A 16022-nucleotide genomic window follows, 5' to 3' on the forward strand; every position below is an offset into this window, starting at 1 on the left:
AAAGTCTCTTTAAATCATTAAATCCTTGGATCATCTAACTTTGCTGTTGAATATGATATTTAGGGATATCACAAACCCTATTCTTAACCCAGAAGTTACACGACACCCTTACCTGTGATCTTAGCTGTGAATGGACTGCCAGGAATGTGCTTGCCATCAAACTTCACGATAATGTTGTAATCTCCAGGTGCAGTGGGCAGGTAAGACACAGTGCAGGTTCCATCTTTATTGTCTTTGCAGCTGATTTCAGCCTTGGATGGCCCCTCTACAGCGAGAGAGAGCCCACCTGCAGGACACACAGCAGCACACAGCTTTAGCTGCTTATTTCTTAAACTGTGAAGAATAACGTTACATTAGCTGGTAGCTAGTAGATAGTAGCTACCAGTCAGATAGATAGACAGACAGACAGACAGAGAGATGGACAAAGCATGGATACCTTCAGCAGCATTTTTGGTGACCACAGTAAAAGTAGCAGGTTTGTTGACTGTGCCGTGACACAGGCCAGGTCCATACGCTGTAACCATCCCGCTTTCTGCAGCATCCACAAAGAACTGCAGTGGACTTCCTGTGTGAGGGGATATCCTGTTAGGGGTGTATTCCTGTCTCTACCAACTCATACCATTACTTACGGACCATTTACATTCCCAGAGCCAGATAAGCTTTAACTCAGATAGAAATACATTTACTTAGTATAAATTTTAATTACATTTGTATCTTGTGTTTTAAATGTTTCCCTTTACAGCTTTATGAGTTTATCAATTGCCTTGTTAATGAATTACAGTTAATCCATGTCCAGGAAAACTGATAATCTGATTAAACTGTCAACGTTTGAAACATGAGCCAAAAATAAATAAAATGAAAAATCATGAGAATAATATTAAATTTGGCACTGTTCTTTTAATGAGCTACTGAGGTTTTAAGTAGTCTATATCACTTTAACTTAAATTTTAAAAGAATTCTAACAACATGCAAAAAGGTGTGGCCAATTAGTACGGTATATATTCAATATATATATATTCAATATATGCATATTCTGTACAAATTCAACATGAGAAAATTCCACATATTCCCTTGTAAACAACAACACCCCAATCTACGCAGTCATCTGAAAGAACAGGAAGAGTTAACCTGGAATATGGTTTCCATCATATTTTATGTCCATCTCGTGCAGGCCTCTCTCTGTGGGAGCATATTTCACCGTCACTGTCCCGTCTTTGTTGTCTCTGATCAGAGGCCGTGCCGTTTTCCCCGAAGGCATGCGGACCTCACCTGCAAAAACATCACGGTGACGTCAGTGTGCATCAGACCTGGACAAGCTACTGCTGTAGATAACTCAGTATAGCAGACGGACTCACCAGTGAGAGCACCCTGCTGTACAGTGAAGGGAATGAGCAGGTTGATGGGGCGGAACTGGGGCTGCTTCTCATCTCGTGGCACCACTGGTTCCTTTGTAGCCTGAGAAAACCAGGAAACACGTGAGTAATTTCTCAGTAAGCTCAAAGTCATTCTCAGTCCCATCTATTAAAATTATTTAATAAATAAACAGTCACGCTCTGAAAACAGAAATACAACAAAGCTTGGAAAACTGTTTTTTTTATACTCTTGACCTTAGAGATGGACTGATCTGTGTCTCAGAGGCTGATAACTGTTGAGTGAATTGCTGGATGCCCTTTAACATTTCCAAGAAAACACAGTAATGCATCATCATGCAGGGCTTCTGTAATGTTCTGCATTGTCCATCAAGATGAAATGTACTTTAATGTTTAATCCACAATTACACAAAAAATGCAGTTATACACTGAGCAGCAGAGCTGAGTGAGTCTGTAAATTCCTAAGGATACCCACTATACTGAGTTGAGTGATGTACTATCAAGAAGGGTATCTAGTTAGTGCCGTTAAGTCTATAAGTCTACACTCTGCTACCTCCATGATTATTTCGACATTATTTTCCACCAATATGTGTGTCTGAATCATATAACCATTTTAACACAGGTTTTAATAGTTTTTTTGTATCAATGAGTGAGGTCTGCATTGCCATCCAGCACTGCCAACTTAAATGAGGAAACTGCAGCATCTTGTGATCTTATTAACTTACAAAATATGGATCATATTTTCTAACTGGCTCTGAGAATCATCTACATTATCAGCATATATGCATACTTGGTCAGAAATTCATCCTACTTGTCACATTTGTGTATAAAGTTCATTGTAATGATCCAGGTGTGGTGCAAGATGCTCTTTACCTGTACGTGGAAGGGGCTGTTTGGAATATGCTGTCCTCCAAACCGGATGGTGATCACATATTTTCCAGGTTCAGGGGCCGTATAATAAATATCAAAAGTGCCATCTAAATTCTCCACAACGTCTACGTCCAGTTCAGCTCCGTCTGGAGTGAGAACCTTACAGGTCACCTTTCCTGTCCCAGCAGCCTTAGCATCCACACTGATCACCGTCTCTTCACACATCTGTATATTGGGCCCCAGACTGCCTACTCAAACACAAAGAACAGTAATGCAAATAATAAATACAATCATTCAAAATTTATAAACACAATTACATAATAAACAACAAAAACTTCTGCTAATAAAAATACTGAATGTTTGATTGAAGCTAAAATGAAAATAAATTCGCTCACCAACTCCACGTCCTCCAATAGACACTGCAGAAAGACATGACAGACCCAGAGCAGCACATTGATTTAAAGCTGAATCCTTTTATTTAGCACTTTTCACCACTACATGCATGAGTGGTAATCCCATAAATCAAACACAGCACAAAAAAAATCTATGCACTTTTGCTCGTTATCTGTAAAAGCAGATGGGTTGTATGTGAGGTCTGTTGTGTTTGTACCTGAGAGCAGGCATTTGCTGGCGTCTCCAGTGGGCCGTGCCTGTATGGAGTAAGGAGAGAAGGGGATCTGATCACCACCATATTTTATAGTGATGGTGTAGCGGCCTGTCACATCAGGCACATAGGACACAGTGTAGGTTCCGTCTTTGTTATCCTGGATACTGGCTTTCTTCGGCTTTCCCTCAGGATCCTGCAGAACAAAACAGATGATCTTAAAGCTCAGAACACTCAGCTCTCAGAGCTCAGCATGTGCTTGTGTTGCGATTAGGCTGTATCGCACAAGATAACTTGGGGCTGGTGTTATCTATGAAGGACCAGTAAATTTAATTTAAAGGATGAGCTCACCAGGATCTGCACAGTGAGAAGGCCCTCCCCTGCATCCCGGGCATCGATAGTGAACTCCACTGGTAGACTTGCAGGCACTCCAGCTTTGTCCAGTCCAGGACCGCTGGCACGGACTTTACTGGCATCATGTGCCGGACTGGAGTGAACCTTAAACGGACTGCAAAGAGAGACAGAGGTTACAGATCTGTCAGTTAATGACGTGCAATACATGCCTGTCAGAGATCAATCTGATACCACTAACCAGTTCACGTACAGAACTGGATATTGCATGAATATGAATATACATATTGAATGTTATTCATCACAAACCTTGCACAGCCCCAAATCAGAAAAAGTTGTGTAAACACAATGAGGATTTTTTTTCCATTCATTATTTTTTTTTCCTTCCATTACTTTTTACAATATTTTAGCACAAACCCAAGATACTTCCAGAATATCTTCAGTCCAGAACAAATTTTTTCCCTGTTTTCATTCCTCATTATGCAGCATGTGGTTTCGCATTGTCTTAAAAATGTATGGACCTCCCTGATCAGTCAAAGAATATGATTTGTCTGATCATAATACACATTTTAACAATGTTAACTTGTTAACAATGTTTTTAAACATTTTAATAATGTTAATAATAATATGTTAAAAAAAATGTCTTGCGCATTTGTTACAAATCATTATCTGCCCATCCTTTCTTTTAATAAACTAAAAGATAAAATATCTTATTATGTGTTTTATTAATTAAATGCAAAATGGAAGTATATTAACAAAATAAACAAAGCAGATCAGACAAAAAATGTAATATCTTGGGTTCATACCCAAGTTAATGTAAGACACCCTGTGTTTTTTCTTTGTATTTTCATTTTCGTTTTTTCTGATTTGGGGTTGTGTTTTTCCACTGAGTTTTTTGTGAGACAGCAACAATATTACAGTAATGTTGGTTAATTGCTTGTGTGTGTTTTCTGACCTGCGGGGGACATCTTTGTCTGCGTATTTGACAGCCACAGTGTATGGCCCCTCCTCCGAAGGAGTGTAGTTCACTGTGTGTGTTCCATCACCATTGTTGAGGACAGCGACAGGTTCAGTTGCACCTAAAAGACGCAACAGGTCTGGTTAGGTCTAGGTCAAATTTTGTGGTATTTTATGTAAAATAACTTATATAGAGTTTAAAATGAATAAATCTAAAAGGTATTGAGATAATGATTGATTCATTCATAATAATAATATGCCCACACTGTGTGTGTTTATCTCACCTCCCGGTCCATACAGCTTCACATCCAGTGAAGCCAGGCCTGCCTTGCTGCAGTCTACAGTGAAGGTTTGTGGGACATGGGCTCTGACTCCACTGCCCAGACCAGGACCCGAACACTTCACCTTACTTGCATCCACCACGTCTCTGACAAGGACATGGAACGGACTACCTGCAGAACCATTTCATCTGAATTATTAACTAGTTCATCATGATTTCCTCTCTCATATCAAGAAAAGCTTCCTGCTGAATGTACCTGGAATGGGCTGGCCTCCGTAGGTGATGTTAATGTCGTAGTTTCCAGGGATAAAGGGAACGTATTCCACACTGCAGCTGCCATCCTTATTATCCTTACAGGACATCTTAGCCTCAGACGCACCCTCAATGGTAAGGCCTAACCCGCCGGCCCCGGCTCCCCTAAACAACAAACAACACCAGCTCAGAGTCTCTCCGCAAATATACAGAAATGTTGATAATAAAAACTCATGCAGTCAAATGATACTGAGTAGATAGCTGGGCAATCATTCCCAGCTATATTGTGTAATTAAAAGAGAAAAAAATTGCAGAACTATGAGGCTTAGCAAGCTTAGCACCACAAGGGGGAGCAATCCACAATGTAGCAGCGTGAATGAGTCAGTGAAACAAGACAACTGGCATAGCAGGAGCACAGGTGAAATTAAGCTCTGAAAGGAAACTCTAAAACAAAGCATTGCATTAACTCTGAAAACATGACAAACAGAGAAGCATGTAAGTCCTTGATGTAAAAAAAATGTGTATTAATCTAAGTTTGTTTTTTTCTGTTATTTGCAAGCATATCATTAAATATTTATTATAATAACTATGCTTTTTATTTTTGGAGTAAATTTAATATACTGTCATTAGCTGGTCATTACCGAGTCTCTACAGTGAAGCAGTTGGGTTTATTCACAATTCCTCCTTCCAGTCCTGGACCGTAGGCCCGAACACGAGAGGGGTCACACCCTTCAACCACAGAGACTCTGAACGGGCTCTTAGGAACAGCAACTTCATCATAGAAAACTTCAATCAGATGCAGTCCTGTAAAATAAACACAGGTCAAAGGAGTGAGTGAACCAATTTGATTTGATTCATTATTTGGGTATGATATTGGGCAATATTGAGGTCAGCAAAAATCATTGCGGTCATGGCCATGTTGTTGCTGTCCAGTGTATCTCCAAAATGGTGACTTTACAGGAGGGGCCATACATCCTAAACTTGAATGGAAGTCAAAGTAAAATAAGAGCAACTTACTAATATTGGTCTATTCTTTCACTATTATTTACACAGTGTCCAGAGAGAAAGATACGTGTTTTACAGGAATGTAGTGCTATATTGGATGATAAGTTCATAGCATAAATAAAAAATTGTAATCAAATTCCATGTTGATTTTTTTTACTCAACTGAACATCAAATCCCTCAAATAAGTGTACCGATGTCTCAGTTTCAGTAAAGATGAAAGGTTAGGAGTGTCCAGTCCTGAGCTATGTTCTACTTTATGATAAAAGCTCTATTAATAACAGTTGAGCTTTAGTGAAATCCCCCCATGGCAAGTTCCAGCATCACACACATACCTGTGTGTTTAACAGCACTGTGTTCCCCAAATTGCTTCTAATTTTAAATCCTGCATCTGTCTCTTTACCTCGCACCATCAGTATCTCTCTCCCTGGAGCCTGAAGTTTCAGCCTAATGTCGCAGCCTGTATTTATATCTCCTGACGCTTCTACAAACACCAGATGAACTCCACCTGTTCTCTTACATCTACCTCTGACCTCTCTCTCCTGATCCAGCACTAAGCCATAAAAACCACAGAGCCCGTTAGAACTGATATGGGTTCCTGTTCAACTTCTTCACCCTCTAGTTCAGGGCAGCACTGATTTCAGAACTGATTTATTTAAAATGATACATTGTGTATTTAAATGTTTTAACTCATATTTATTGTTTGACTTGTAAAAACAGTGTTTTTTAAGGTACAGTAACAGATCAATCTAAAAACAAGTCAAATTCAGAATTCTGCAATACATTCACAATGTTTCTAAACCATTAATGTTTCAACCACTTACCATCTTCAAACGCAGTGTACTCCACCCTGTATGTGCCGTCACCCTTATCTGTGATGTGTGTGTCCGTGTTAGAGCCTGATGGATTGATGATTCGCACTCTGATGTGATTTCCTCCCATTTTGTTCTGAGCACGAGCGTCCACAATGAAGTGCGTGGTCACATCCCTGAGCACACCTGGAGTCACATCAAAGGTTAAGATGCATTTAAATAATACATTTTAATATTTATATTTTACTGTACTGTATGAATTTGTTTGTTAAAGTCTCTGAAATATGGTGAAATCTACCTTTGGGTTCCACTCCAGGTCCATAGACTTTAACTCCACTGGTGTCCACTGCAGGCTCCACCTGTATGCGAATGGGGCATTTTGGGACCATCTGGCCACCGTAGCGAATGCTGATGGTGTATGGGCCGTCAGATTGGGGAGTGTAGGTGACGGAGAATGTTCCGTCGTTGTTGTTATAGATTCGCACCTCTGCCGTAGCCCCAGAGTCTGACACGATTTCCACTGTGAGCTCGGCCTCGCCAGCCCTGCTGCAGTCCACAGTGAAAGTGGCCACCTCACCGGCTTTCGCTCTCTCCAGCCCAGGACCGCTCACCGTCACCCGGCTCGCGTCCAGTGCCGGTTTAACCGCAGCTTTAAAGGGAGATCCAGGGATGTGTTTTTCTCCATACAAGATGTTAATGTTGTAGTCTCCGGCTTCGGTGGGCAGGTAGGAAACTGAGCATGTTCCATCCCCATTGTCCTGGCATTCAATCTTAGCTTCACATGGACCCTCCACCGTCAGGCCCAGCCCACCTGCACCCGCTCCTTTAGTGTCAATGCTGAATGGAGCTGGTTTGCCCACAATGCCTCCCTTCAGTCCTGGTCCATATGCTCTTACCTGATGAAGAGAAAAGCGGGTTCATGGTTATAAAGCTGTTGTTGTTCCAGCCAATAAAAAAAGGATGCTATGATATAATATAAATATACAGTGTCAGTCAAAAACAAAACAAAACAAAATACAATGTGAAACTATTTATCTGGGAAGCTGTTAACTTATATTTTCTCAGGCTGTTAACTCTGATAAACTTATCCTGTGCAACAAAGGTAACTCTTGCTCTTCCTTTCCTGGAGCCAGTTTCATCATTTTTGACAGTCTTTGTGACTTCACTTGAGGAGAATATTTCGGTTTACTTCGTTTTTTTTCTAAAGTTAGTTGAGTAGTTATTGCCATAATATGGACTAGAATGTTTCTCAAATAGGGCTATTCACTGTATACCAACGCTACCTCTTCACAACTTTACAACTGATGCTCTCAAACACATTAAAAGACAAGAAATTAAACTCTTAAAAAGGCTCAGCTTTTAACTGAAAGCCATTCCAGGTGACTCTACTCATAAAGCTGACTACGCAAATGCCAAGAAGTGCAAAGCTACTTTGAAGAATGAAAAATCAAAAATATGAATCAAATTCTGACCATTTAACCCTTTTTGTTTACTAAATAACTCCATATGTTTTTTATAGTTTGTTGACTTTAATATTAATCTACAATGCAGAACATTTAAAAAAAACATTTTAAAAAAGATCACGCTGAATTTTGACTGAAATTACATATTAATTATGTATATAATAGAAAAACATGCAAACAAAAAACTGTCAATATAGACCAGAAACAGAATGTAATAATTGTACAACTACATGCTATTAATTACAATATTATGTAACTAATTGTAAATATGAATAAATATGAACATAGTTGATGCTGTGAGTATAAATAATTCATATCCTCTACAGAAACACAGATCTGTACATACAGAGCATTTGTTCACTTATTTACACTCAGAACATCTGAACAAAGCTAGCACAGGTGTAAGCAAATGTTTCATATGACTGTAAAAAAAAAAAATTATAATTCTGGGTGTATAAATTTTAAACACCATGGCTCCTACCTTTGATGGGTCAGCAGGCATGAGAGCTTCCACAGCGAATGGGCTTCCTGGCACAGGGTTTCCATCATAGCTGACATCCACCTTATACTGACCCTCTTCAGGGGGAATGTACTTCACATTAGTGACCCCTTTAGCCCTGTCCGGCTCCAGCTTGCACGGAATAGGCCGGCCCGAGGGTGAGACCATCTTCACTCCAACATTGCCCTGGCCTCCCGCCCCCTGTGTGTTAACAGTGAACTCCTGGTCTTTACCCACCTCCACCTCTGAAAGTACACAGCATTAGACACGGCATTAACAGAAGCTCGAACTGTCTCCAAACTTTATTACATTTTCCTGAATCAAAGAGTATCAGAAACCACAATTTTAAGTAAAACCAAGTAAGACACTTTTCACTTTGAAGTGTTAAATAAAAAATGGTAAAAAAATATTCTCACAGTGTTTGGAGACATTTTTGTGATTCATGATATTATCACAATATTATGACATACAGATACAATTTGCAATAAAATAAAATACAAGCTATAGAGTTAAGAGTTAAGCAGAGTTAATTTTAAATTGGACTAGAGAGATTAGAGACTGTGGAAGGACCCGTTTAAAGCTGTCATCCACAAATAGAAGGTACTTACTTTCATTGAGACCTTGCACCTTGACTTTACTTAGATCTAGAGGAGGTGCTACAGAGATGTTGAAAGGGCTTTTAGGGACGGGGTCTCCTCCATGGGTTACTGAGATGCTCATATTACCCTGGTTAGAGAAGAAACAAAATAATTATTGCAAACAGCCACTATTTAAAATCCCTCAAATCTTTCAAAATGACTTTGAATATAAGGAAATATTCTCCACCTGCTGAAGTGCAGTGTATTTGACAGTGTAGGAGTAATCGTGATTATCAATAATCTCAAAGTCTTTCACTGGGTTTCCTTTCTGTCCTGTGCTGAAATGGACCTCTGGTTTTGCCTTGCCTGCTCCCTTGGTGAAAATGGTGAAATGGGTTGGAGTGTCCACTTGTACACCTGTAAAATATTTCTGTATTAATGATAAGCCATCTTTCACTTTACTGGATTCTCAGCAGTGTGTAGACTGTTTTTTTAGAAGTGTAGCTACACTCACCTGTTTTGTTCAGTCCTGGACCCTCTGCTCGCACCTTTCCAGCATCATGAGAGGGTTCTACCTTTACTTTATATGGACTGCTGGGAATCTCCTGCAGTAGAGAAACAGAAACATGCTTTTGATTTGAAGTTGTAAGTGAAAATGCACAAATGCATCATGTTGCCATTTAAATTTATGTTGCAATGACAAGTTAAATAGAATTATAAAAATATTTAAAAAGTATGCGTTATAAAACCTAGTACTTACTACTAAATATAATACTGCAACTGAACTAAATAATATCACAATAATCAAACTGAATCTAATCGTGGTGAAACTTAAGATTTGATGATGCACTAAATGATTTCTAAAAGAACTGTTGTAAAACATGTTCATGTTCAGTTAATTTAATACATTTCATTTGACTTAAATCATCCTGCAGAAAAAATGCTAGTTTACCTTTTCAGCAAACAGTACCATGACCGTGTAGCGTCCCGGAGCAGGGGGTGTGTACTTCACAGTAAAAGTGTCGTTGTCATTTTTGATTATGTCAAAATCAATGTCTGCCTCAGCTGTTCCCACAACTCCTGCTGCACACTTTATTCCAATGCTGATGTCACCTGCAACATTTTCCACCACAAAGAAACAGGTGAGGAGATATGAGCATACGGCTCAGTAAAACAAACACAAAATACAATGCAAAATACAGCTCATTTTAAGAATTCACATTACATTACCTTGGCCAGCTTCACCGCAGTCCACTGTGAAGTATGTGGGCTCACTGGATTTCAGACCAGTTTTTTCCACTCCAGGACCATACACCTTTACTTTATCTGGGTGGCAGCCCTCACCAACAAGAACCTGTACACACACACACACACACACACACAAACAATTCAGTGTTCAGGTATTTTATGGTGCGGTAAAGCCTATTAATGTGTTTATGGTGTGTTGAGCTGTGGGTGTGTTATTATGTGTTGGTGTTTGTTACACATACCCTGTATGGGCTGTTAGGTACATTGACTCCACCCCAGCTGATGATGATGGTGTGCTTAATTGGCTTTTTCGGGACGTAGACACACACAAAGGTGCCGTCACCTTTATCAGTAATCTTGATGTCAATAATGCATCCTTCAGCATCCTGCAGAATACACAAAGACAAAAATAAAGAACCACTTCTAACTGCATGTAGATAGACGAGTTTATCTGTAGTGAACAAAACTTCAGTCTAACCTGAGCGTAAATCTTCAGTTCGCCCTTCCCTGCCTGCCGTGCATCAATGGTAAACTCGGCTGGCATGTTCACAATCACTCCAGTGGGCTGCAGACCAGGACCAAAGGCTCGAACCTGCAGAGGACACATATTTACACAATGGTAAGTAAGACACACTCTCTCTACAAACCCACCGAATCTGATGATTGGGCACCCTAACAGAAAGCAAGTGTCTTTCACATTTTCAAAAAGTCTGCAAATGGCTTCAGACAGTGCTTTAATATACAGTACATAAACTGGCTGTGAAACATGTACTATATACAAGGACTACACTCAATTTCATACTATATACAGTTCAGTAAAATCAGCCTCTGCCTGCTATCTGCCCCAGGTCCATGTAAGCAAATGTTCAGAAGGTTAGTTCACTCCATGGAATCAGATCAGGATGTTGAAGTTCCACTGCTTCATAGCTCAATGCTAGGCAGCTTAATACCCCTATAGCCAAAGCCTAAACTATTGGAAATGCTTTTACACACAGGCTAGAGGAAATGTGTGTGAGTAAAATGGCATTAATACACATTATACACCTTTTCAGGGAAGACATCATTAGCTGCGGGCAAGATGTGGGCCATGAAGGGGCTGTCCTTAATATCCTCATCATCACAGATAACATGGACGGCGTAGTCTCCAGGCTCTGTGGGCCAGTAGCGAACGTCACACGATCCATCGCCTTTATCCTCACACTCGATCTTAGCCTGTGATGGGCCCTCAATGGAAAATCCTGCACAGAGGACACATTACTGAAACTCAGCACCACCCACACCACACACAGCATCCTGAAGATCCTACTTATGTGTTTTAATGAAGCACAGATCATTAGTGCTTATTTGGAAACTATGCTGGTCGGCTGGCTGGAGTTACTCACCGAGAGATCCAACCTCAGTGCCGATGGCCTCAACCACAAAGTCTGCAGACTTGCCCACCATGCCCGTCTTTAAACCCGGACCCCAGGCTCGCACCTTCTGCAGCCCCGCCTGCACACCCACTTCCACCTCAAACGGGCTGGAAAACAGAACCACACACACTCAGCTATTTTAACCTTGTTAAGAAACACACAGCCTGAGGAGGAGTGGGATCAGTGCAGGGTGAGGAGGGTGAGGTGTGTTTCTGTCTCACCTGCGTGGAATTGCCTGACCTCCCCAGGTTATGGTTACAGTGTATTTTCCAGGAACGGTGGGGCGATAGTCACATTCATACACTCCATCACCAACGTCACGCACCTTCACTGGCACTTCAGCTCCCCCTAACGTAGTCCAAGAACAATGCACAATCATAATTTGGGCCAAATTTTTGTAAGAAAAGGTACAATATACTATGTACATACTATTTTACATACTAGCAGAAAATCACAAATTTTGCATTTACAGAATCAACCCTCAGTGGACTGTGCTTAACAAGAACATGAACTTACAAGGTAAAAATTTAGATTTCTGGTCATTAATTTTGGCCATAAAACAGTAATTGTGTATTAAAATGTGCTAAAGTATGTCTCTGTTGAGAATGAATTTATTCATTTATTATTCTATAAAAACATATTTCATTTGACAGACTTTTTAAATCCAGTAAAGGATCTTCTGCAAACCACAGGGACTCACCTGGGCCTTTAACCGAAACCTTCAGTTCTCCAGTGCCTGCACCTTTAGTAAAGACCCGGAAGTCGGCCACCTCCTTCACGCGGACGCCCTTGGGCTGCAGTCCTCGCCCAGTGGCCCGACAGGCGCTCGCATTGCTGGCTGAACGGAGACAAAACACACAAATATTACATCTTGAAAGGTACAGACTACAGCGCTTCTTGTGCTTCTTGTGTTAGTAAGCTTCCCAACAAAACATCAACAGAACAGACCAACAAACTAAGACTCGACCTGCTGGGCACGGGCCGAGCACATGTCCAACATGATGCAACAAAGGCATAAAGGAAACCCAAGCTGGCAGCTGCACTTTTGGGCCATATGGAAAATGTGCTCACAAAAAAAAATCAATTTTGTACAAAGACATTACGCTGATAAACCAGTAAGGCTGAAATCATGTGGAATCAAGGTAAACAATCCAAAATGTCTTTTGAAAAATGCAAAATGCAGCTTATTTAAAAAAAAAAAACTTATAAAAACAAATCTACTTCTGTCATCCTCTTCTGTCCACAAAAAACACTTACAAAATGTCTCTTTCTATGCCATTCCACTGGCACTCCACACATGCACTCACTCTGTTTTCACTCATTCTCTCTGTCTCTCTCTCTGATGAGAGATGCACTACGCAGAATTAAAGCGATCATTTGGCCAAACTATTTTTTTCTTTAACCTGAAGTTCGTCAATCAGCCAAAACATGTTTGCTATCTGAAGTTTAAAACTGTTCTTTGCCCTGGATCTTAAAAGAAGTGAAAGGAAATGATGTGAAGGTTTTTGGTATGATATCTACAACGTGATTACGTTGTTTCCAACACTGTATGACTGAGTCGTCTTGATCATTGACTGATTTCAATGTCATAATCCACATAATCAAGCCTATTCAGACTAATTAAAACCTTCACATGGTTTACAGAGAGTGGTGATAAGCTTCCATTACTTGTGTCTACACAACCATTGGGACAAACAAGTTTAGATCCAACAACAAAGTTAAATAAACTTCAGACACCGATCATGTATTGAGTAATTGAGTGATTTCAGACCAAACTATCACTTTAAGTAGGCCAGAGGCTGAAGCACAGAGCAGGTCTTAGATCGGAGATCTGTGACACGGCGAGAGCAGCACCAAGCAGAGAAAGCTGAGACAGTCATGTCAAGACTGGCGGAGATGGGCAGGGCATTGAGTTTGGCCCACGCTCAGTTGGCTGGCCGTCGAGTCGCACCTTTAGGTTTGTGGGGCTGTTTCCCTGCAGGCGGAGTGCGCACTGACTGGGGGAGAATCTGCAGTGCTGGAGAAGCACTTACAGGAGCTACAACAACAAACAGCACAGGGAGTTCTTTTTCTCATCATTACTGTGAAGAAAAGATCACTCGGGGTCAGGGTGGACCTGGGCTTACCTTCAGAGATGTGAACTTTGAAGGGGCTTTTGGGGATGGGCTGTCCAGCAAACGACACATGAATGGTGTGAGGTCCTTCCAGCACAGGCTGGTAGGTGCAGCGGAAAACGCTGTCGCCCTTGTTTTCTAGAATAACCTCCACAGTGTCCTTTTTCCCCTGAGGATCTACAATGACGACACTGACATCACCAGCTCCGGCACCTGCAGAAACAAAGAGGGCAGCCATTCAGACAATAATAATAATAATAATAAATTTTATTTGTAGTGCACTTTACATTTGGACACAAATCTCAAAGTGCTACATAGTAAAAAGCAAAGTAAAAAAACACTATAAAACCACCAATTAATTAAGAATGGTAAGTTCTTCTAAAAAGAAATGTTTTTAGTCCTTTTTTAAAGCTATCTATTGACTGAGGAGCTCTCAACTCGTCAGGTAGCGCATTCCACAAGTGAGGTGCGGCAGAGCAAAAAACCCTATCACCCATGGTACTGAGCTTAGTTCTGGGGAGGAGGAGACGGTTTGAATTTGCAGAGCGAAACAGACCAGTAACACTCTGAGAGAAATTAAAAAACGACTGCAGCTCATGATTAGTTCAATTATAAAATATGTTTTAACTGTTTTTTAACCATTACATCCGTCTTCTCTTTGAAAAGTATATGCTACATTCTTTACCCTACACTAATGAGATTAAACTGATATAAGCAACTGACTGCCCTGTATTGTGCATCTGTACTGTAAGCTAAAGTACATTGTATAAACTCAGTGTGAACCAGTTAATAAACTGATATAGGATGAATAAATGATACATATTTAAATGCACTAGTCTTTGACATTGTACGCAGATTTACTCACCAGCAGTATAGATGTCAAAGTAGGTGGGCCTTTGAGTCACATTGCCCGTGGGCTCCAGCCCAGGCCCTCTGGCCTGCACTTTGTTGGGGTCACCAACAGTCTTAGCCACATTAACCGAGAAAGGGCTCTTATCAATGTCCTGTCCAGCAAACAGCACCTTCACCTGGGACACGGAGAACAGACTCAGTTAGGTTAAATGTATAAGAATGCACTGTACAAAGCTGTACAAAGTTCATCAATTCATGTTCATCTTTTCATTTCATCCTTGACCGAATAATTTCCTAGAGCTAATTTTAGAATACGTTTTGTTGTATGTCAAAAACATTCACATGGTTAGGATTATTCCATTAAAGCCCCTGAATAATAGAGAACTCTAGCTTTATATGAGTCTGTTGGTTACCTTATGAGGTCCAGCCACCTTGGGTACGTAACTGACGGAGTATGTCCTCTTCTTATCATTGTTGGGAACAACTTTGGCCTAATAAGTTGAGACAAAGTCAATTGTTAATTTTTTTTCATGGGAATGAGCCATACACTGTTTAAAATTATGACAAAACATTTACAGTTACAGAGTATCTTTAAAAACCTGTATGTATTTACTTATTCAAAAAAATTATTTATTAAAAGTTATTTTACAGAAATGTAATTCCCCCCACTACCCAATAAACATATTTAAACAAATTTGCTTAATAACACTATCCTATTAAAGACAGACTGAAGTGATGGACAGTTTTAAAGCCACATCGTCACAAAGGTTTAACAGTATTATTACACTGTGTTACATGACTAACAATGTAATTGACAGAAGAGAAAACATCATGGTTGTCAAGGTTGCATGCTCCACCATCTCTCACCTCTTCTCTGTATCCCTCTGGATCCTCCACATACACTATAACCTCGCCCAGACCAGCGTCCAGCGTCTCCACCGTGAACACAGCTGGTTTCATTACCATGTTGCCCTCTGGCTCAATACCTGCATGTATTTGGACAATGTTTAACCATTAATACAAGAACTTTATTAGATAGAAAGTATGCATTTGCATCGTTTACACGACCTATTAATCACTGTCATTTTGACTAATCATGTTTATTTAAATAAACTGCATCATTAGATTAGGAAAATAACCCACCAGGGCCGTAGGCTTTGGCCTTTTTGGGGTGTAACTGTCTGGGCTTCACCGGAGCACCAGGCTTCAGCTTGGCTTTAGGGAACTGTGAGAGATACGTCATCACTGAGTGTTCATCCACATCAGGGTCTACGATCTCCTCTGGGGCGATCACCTGGAGATCAGACACAGGTACATGTTAATGTATCAACACTAAAGGAAATATTACTGTTTTTTTC

At 40.4% G+C, this 16022-nt stretch overlaps 1 protein-coding gene across 2 annotated transcripts in view; it reads right to left on the reverse strand.

Annotated features, from left to right (window-relative positions):
- flnca (filamin C, gamma a (actin binding protein 280)) overlaps positions 1-16022 on the reverse strand; it is a 34616-nt gene that overhangs the window by 9603 nt on the left and 8991 nt on the right. The window contains exons 4-35 of one of the 2 annotated variants that reach the window (XM_022683935.2): positions 15808-15958; positions 15532-15650; positions 15078-15155; positions 14678-14840; positions 13825-14025; positions 13650-13736; positions 12399-12536; positions 11920-12046; positions 11669-11805; positions 11331-11524; positions 10765-10878; positions 10529-10672; positions 10269-10392; positions 9991-10151; positions 9553-9643; positions 9286-9455; positions 9069-9186; positions 8443-8705; positions 6797-7394; positions 6511-6684; positions 5326-5488; positions 4689-4849; positions 4437-4604; positions 4151-4274; positions 3196-3352; positions 2851-3040; positions 2636-2659; positions 2244-2488; positions 1356-1455; positions 1129-1269; positions 437-565; positions 113-286 (exon numbers count right to left, since the gene is read on the reverse strand). In XM_022683935.2, coding sequence (XP_022539656.2) covers positions 113-286; positions 437-565; positions 1129-1269; positions 1356-1455; positions 2244-2488; positions 2636-2659; positions 2851-3040; positions 3196-3352; positions 4151-4274; positions 4437-4604; positions 4689-4849; positions 5326-5488; positions 6511-6684; positions 6797-7394; positions 8443-8705; positions 9069-9186; positions 9286-9455; positions 9553-9643; positions 9991-10151; positions 10269-10392; positions 10529-10672; positions 10765-10878; positions 11331-11524; positions 11669-11805; positions 11920-12046; positions 12399-12536; positions 13650-13736; positions 13825-14025; positions 14678-14840; positions 15078-15155; positions 15532-15650; positions 15808-15958 — 5128 coding nt within the window. The remainder of the gene's footprint in view (positions 1-112; positions 287-436; positions 566-1128; positions 1270-1355; positions 1456-2243; positions 2489-2635; positions 2660-2850; positions 3041-3195; positions 3353-4150; positions 4275-4436; positions 4605-4688; positions 4850-5325; positions 5489-6510; positions 6685-6796; positions 7395-8442; positions 8706-9068; positions 9187-9285; positions 9456-9552; positions 9644-9990; positions 10152-10268; positions 10393-10528; positions 10673-10764; positions 10879-11330; positions 11525-11668; positions 11806-11919; positions 12047-12398; positions 12537-13649; positions 13737-13824; positions 14026-14677; positions 14841-15077; positions 15156-15531; positions 15651-15807; positions 15959-16022) is intronic. The other variant, XM_007241088.4, reaches the window with a different exon arrangement.

Source organism: Astyanax mexicanus, chromosome 10 (assembly GCF_023375975.1).
Source record: "Astyanax mexicanus isolate ESR-SI-001 chromosome 10, AstMex3_surface, whole genome shotgun sequence".
Taxonomy (NCBI): Eukaryota; Metazoa; Chordata; class Actinopteri; order Characiformes; family Acestrorhamphidae; genus Astyanax; species Astyanax mexicanus.